This window comes from Drechmeria coniospora, chromosome 02 (genome assembly GCF_001625195.1).
Source record: "Drechmeria coniospora strain ARSEF 6962 chromosome 02, whole genome shotgun sequence".
Lineage (NCBI taxonomy): Eukaryota > Fungi > Ascomycota > Sordariomycetes > Hypocreales > Ophiocordycipitaceae > Drechmeria > Drechmeria coniospora.
Window position 1 is genome coordinate 10,087,939 of NC_054390.1, and position 5,526 is coordinate 10,093,464.

The window sequence follows — 5,526 nt, forward strand, 5'->3', positions numbered from 1 at the left end:
CTAGACTATCGTCTAGTGGATTTGGCCTGAATACAGGCAAGGCATTGGAAATCGGCAGCCTAAATAGACGAAAAGTCAGGCAGCCCAGTAGTAATACTACTGGTCTTTTTCAAGAGTGGGAGACTAATATACCCCAGTCGAATGTGCCAAATGCCCGCTTGTTGCAATAGTCTTTGGTAAGACTGGTTGTTGGATTCCGAATAAGTAGTTGGAAGAACTTGTTCCCCAAGACTAGCAGTTGGAACTACTGGTTAGTCTGTTGCCTCTATAGGGATTGGGTCTTCTATAGGGTCTTTAAACAGGGTAGCCTTAGTAAGGCCCCTTGATGTAGCCGAACTGACAGTTGGGCTAGGTACCGAACTGGGTACCGACCGAGGCACTGTGGAAGGTGCCGACCGAGGCACCGTTGAAGGTGCCGACCGAGGCACCGGTGAAGGTGCCGACCGAGGCACCGGTAAAGGTGCCGACCGAGGCACCGTTAAAGGTGCCGACCGAGGCACCGGTGAAGGTGCCGACCGAGGCACCGTTGAAGGTGCCGACCGAGGCACCGGTGAAGGTGCCGACCGAGGCACCGTTGAAGGTGCCGACCGAGGCACCGTTGAAGGTGCCGACCGATCCTCTGCTTCGGTAGCCCAGGGGGGGGGTTGGGAGGGAATTTCGACTGTAATTCCGTAGCTACTGTAGTAGCTAGAGTGGGAAGTATCTGATTTCGTCAGATAGGGCGTTTGTTGACCTTGCTGTTGTAGGAAGAAGCCATGTTTCTGGAAGTTGAGGAGTCCGCATAACTGTCGATTTGAGTTATACAGATGTTCCTTAATGAGTGTTCCTCCAGATGCATAGTGGCGAATTCCACTAACAATACTGACCTCCAGTTTCGGAATGTATAGTGCTTCTTGTAAAACAAGAGTACCGTAGATAGATGGATTGGTACGAATTAGTACAGTAAATTCAGCACAGCCAATACCTTTAGAATAAATTGGACTACCTCCTGTTGTAATTAGTTTTGCTTGGGATTTTGCAATGGGTCGGAAAGTCGTAAACTTAAGCCGGTTGTTAACCAAATAACAGGTTGAGCCAGTATCGTAAAGTAGGCCCATTCGGTACGTATCGTTGTTATTAACACGATATGTTATACCAATATTACCCAAATCGGGTAACAGTACTAATTCTTGTTCGGAATTAGAGTCGGTATCTGATTCCTAACAGGAATCAGGTAACCCTATACAGCCAGTTGATAGGCTGTAGTTACCAGTCAGGAAACTAGTAGTACCCTTAGCTGGTATGTGGTTTTTGGTTCGATTGTATCGTTTGGGTCGGTTGGGTCGATTGGGTTGGTTGGGTCGACTAGGTCTAGTAGACCTAGTATCTGGTGTTTTGGATAGTTGTATTATCCTGTGACTGAATGCTTGGAAACTGGGACTATTAGGATTTTGATGTTCTTCCAGTAAGTTGGTCTAAAGATATTGCAGGTTAAGGGATGCTGTATTAATCCCTAAGACGGCATTGGTTTGGAGATTGTTGCGTTGTATTGCAGCCCATTGTGAGAAAACAGGACCAACAGTTGTAAGGTATCGATTTACCTAATCCAGTGGGTCGATACTTACTCCAGTGAGTTAAAGTCGAGTGAGGCAGCTGTTGAATTCCGAATTAAACGCCTTAAGTGTTCCTTTGTACCCTTTAAGTGTAAGGTTGTAGTAGGAATCGTAGAGATTGCAGCGTTGGGCTGCCTGGCCCTTTGAGTACTGTTGTTTTAGCAACAGATAGGTATCGGTTGGGTTGTAAATCCATGCAATTAATGCTCGTGGGCCCTTAGAACAGCTATCCCGAAGTAGCATAAGCAGGGAGCATTGATTGTAATGTGAGTAACCAATAGCAATTGATGGGTTTTTCAGAAATCCTTCCAGGCAAAGGGAACCAAGTTGGATGGAAAGTAATTGTTCCCATAAGTCAAAGTTCTTGGTGTCTTTGAGCTTAGCATACTCTGGAAATAAGAATGCCTTCTTGGATAGCTCCATGTTGGAGCTAAGATCAGTTATTTCAGTAGTAGTAGTACCACTACTGTGTGTTGGGATTCCTTGGATAGGTGTATGTTCAGGCTCCATTTTGTCGAGACGTTTTTGGATTGGTATAATAGTGTTGTTTAATTGGTCCGTAAGTTGGTTGAACCGATTGGAAAGATCATCATACTGCATTTGTTGCCTTTAAATAATTGCTTCAAGTTCCGACATAATGGGTGTTTTGGTGGCCTGACCTTCCTTGGTGGAATCCATTATAAAAATACAGACACAATCTAGTTAGTAACTAGATTTTCGGTTTACCTTTATACTAGTAGTACTAGTAGTTGCAACAAGTAGTACTTGTTGTATTGGCAGCTGGATGCTGCAGTTGAATTGATTTCCTGGAATTGCCGTAAGTAGTACTTACAGCAGAAGTACGTCAGGAAGTACAACAAGTAGTACTTGTTGTATTGGCAGCTGGGTCGATTGTTCCGGAGGATTTTGGTGTAGTCCTTCCGGGCTCATAACCTCTTAAAATGAAAGGGGAAATACCTCTTGGAATAAAGGGGTAAAATAGGAAGGGTGCATAGTGGAAGTTCAGTTGCACGGACTATCCAAAATGGATATCAATCGATGCTGTTAGTAACAGCAGGAAGTGCACCAGTTAGTAACTGGGCAGGAAATACAGATTTGAACAAGTCAAATAGTAGTGCCAAGGGACAATTCAGAAAAGAAAGACTGTTGTGTTTCTTGTGCTTGCTTGCGCGCGTGCGTATGTTGTGTACCTAACTATCTAAGAGTGTAGGAAAGGGAGGACCATTTTATACCTGAGAGGTAGTACCTCAATTAGTGCAATGTGCACGTGTTGGAATTCTGTCTGATTCCATACAATGCATCTCCAAACAATCTGCTTGCATTTAATAATGCAGCTCCAAATACTCTGGTTGAGTCATACTGCAAGTTGGTTGCAACTAGCAGGGTTGATCAGTATTAGGGTTCGGTCGCGACAGTACAGCAGTAGTACTGCAGTATTCGAGTGGGCCAGTAGTAGTACTGCTGGCAAGCAACTGCTAGTTGCAGTTGGGTGGGTCCTCCCGCGCAACAGTAGTACTGTTGGCAGGCAACTACTAGTAGTAGTTGGGAGCGCGTCAATTGACGGCCCGATCAATGATCTTGCTTGGTCGACCAAGTACCACTTTGCACGTAACGTGCGACAGTAGTAAATTGGCTGGGCAGTAGTACTGCCATCAATTGTACCAAGTCGGAGCGAGGAGAATTTGCATAGCAAGTGCAATTCGTCAACTCGATATACTACCTGTACGTGCAGTACAGTGGTAGTATATGGGCAAGCAGTAGTACTGCTGCCCGGTGTTGCAAATGGCAACACATAGGATAGTATCCTATTTGGGTAGTCTTACTAGTATAAATACCAGTAATTTTAACAGTACCTAAATCGGTGCCTAGGTCGGCACCTAGATCGGTGCCTAGGTCAGCACCTAGATCGGTGCCTAGGTCGGTACCTAGTCCAGTACCAAGACCGGGACCTAGACCAGGACCAGGTCCTAGCCCAACTACTAGTTCGGCTAACCCAAGGGACCTTACTAAGGCTACCCTATACAAAGACCCTATAGAGGACCCGATCCTTATAGAGGCAACAGACCTACCAGCAGTCCCTACTGCTAGTACTAAGGAACAAGCTATTCCGACTACTAGTATGGAATTCAGCAACCAGTCTTACCAAAGACTACTACAATAAGCAGGCATCTGGCATATTAGACTAGGACATATTAGTCTGCTATTATTAAAAAAGACTAGTAAGATTACTAGTAGGTTACCTAACTTTTTATCTATTATGGTTACCGATTTTCAATACCTTACCTGTATACGGGCAAAATCTACTAAACGCCAGTTAAGGGATCCAATCAAGGATCCAGACTATACACTTAACTTAATCGAAGGGGATACATTTAGGATTAAACCTATATCCTACGATCGAAAGTCCACTGGACTAATCCTTATCGATTGCAAATCCCGATTCCGTTAGGTATATATCCTACCCAATAAGGAAGGACTAATAATTCTCCAGGCTATAAAGAAATTCTTTTAAAGCCTAAAAACATACTATAGCCGTTACCCAAAAAGGCTATTTTATAATAGAGGACCTGAAATTAACATACTGCTTTAGGACTGGTTGGGTACCAAAGGAATACTATTCGATACGTCTTGCCCGTATACCCCTGAATAAAATAGACTTACCGAACGGTCTATACGAGTTATTCTGGACCGGCTACAAGCAACCATAATCTAGGCTGGCCTCCCAGTATTCCTCTGGTCTACTATACTTCCTACTATAGTTAACTTAGTTAACTATACTGCAATTACCAATAGGGATCTAAGCCCCTACAAATTGCTTAAGCAGGAGTTACAAGGGCTAAAAACGCTACCAAACCTTACAGCCTATAAGGCTATTGGTACCTACTGCGAAGTCCTGATCCCTTACCAGAAACGGATTTAAAGTGCCAAATTGGTACAACGCACAGAACTAGTAAGGCTACTAGTAACGCTAGGTTCAAAAACATACCTTGTATACATACCTTCCAGAAGGGCAGTTACAAAAACTACCTTCCTAAAAGTCCTAGAAGGTATCGGCCCTATCTCCCAAGGACTTCAACAACTACTAAGTCCTAGTCTCCAAGGACTAAAGTTAGAGGGGGAAATTAAAATAGAAGACTATATCTTGCAAAATACCTCTAGTCCCCTAATACCTAGAGAGACAGAGGGGGCCAACGGACCTACTAGCCCTACTAGGGCTAGTAGACCTACTAGTCCTACTAGGACCAGTAGGTTGCAAGGAACCAACGGACCTACTAGCCCCACTAGGGCTAGTAGACCTACTAGTCCTACTAGGACCAGTAGGTTACAAGGAGCCAACGGACCAACTAGTCCTACTAGGACTAGCGCAACAGAGGGGGTCCTGGCCTAACCAATAGAGGATCTACTAGATACCTCTCTTCTAGATGTACCAGAACCAAAAGACAACCCTAACCCAATAGATCTCAACTTAGCATATTGGATCCAGGACCTATGCTACTAAGCTAAGGCAAAGTAACTACTAGATAGTAGCAAGCCTACTAGCTAGAAACAGGTACTTAAGTCAGACAACAAAGACCAGTGGATAAGTGCTATATTCTCGGAATTCCAGCAGCTTATCCAGGCAGGGGTATTTTATTTTATCCCCCTTTAAGAAATATCAACTAGGAGACAACTTCTGAAAAGCCGACTTATACTACAAGTCAAAAAGGATTAGCAGAATAACCCTATTAAATTTAAGGCACGACTAGTAGCTAAGGGATTTATGCAAATTAAAGGCCTCGATTATATTAAGACTTTTGCAACTACTAGTATTCTACCTACTTAGAGGACACTACTAGCCCTAGCTGCCCAGAATAACTAGTACGTCGAACAGATCGACTTTATTGGTGCTTTCCTAAACAGTAAGCTACCCGAAGTCAATTACCTTGAAATTCCT

The 5,526-nt window shown here is 43.9% G+C and overlaps 1 protein-coding gene across 1 annotated transcript; it reads right to left on the bottom strand.

Moving 5' to 3' along the window:
- Window positions 1-348: 348 nt before the first annotated feature.
- Window positions 349-757, bottom strand: DCS_05876 (uncharacterized protein; the record flags this gene model as incomplete). The annotated part of the gene is made up of 2 exons (XM_040803177.1): window positions 349-675; window positions 734-757. 2 exons carry the CDS (start codon window positions 755-757, stop codon window positions 349-351), a joined length of 351 nt encoding a protein of 116 aa, XP_040658210.1.
- Between the last annotated feature and the right edge of the window lie 4,769 nt (window positions 758-5,526).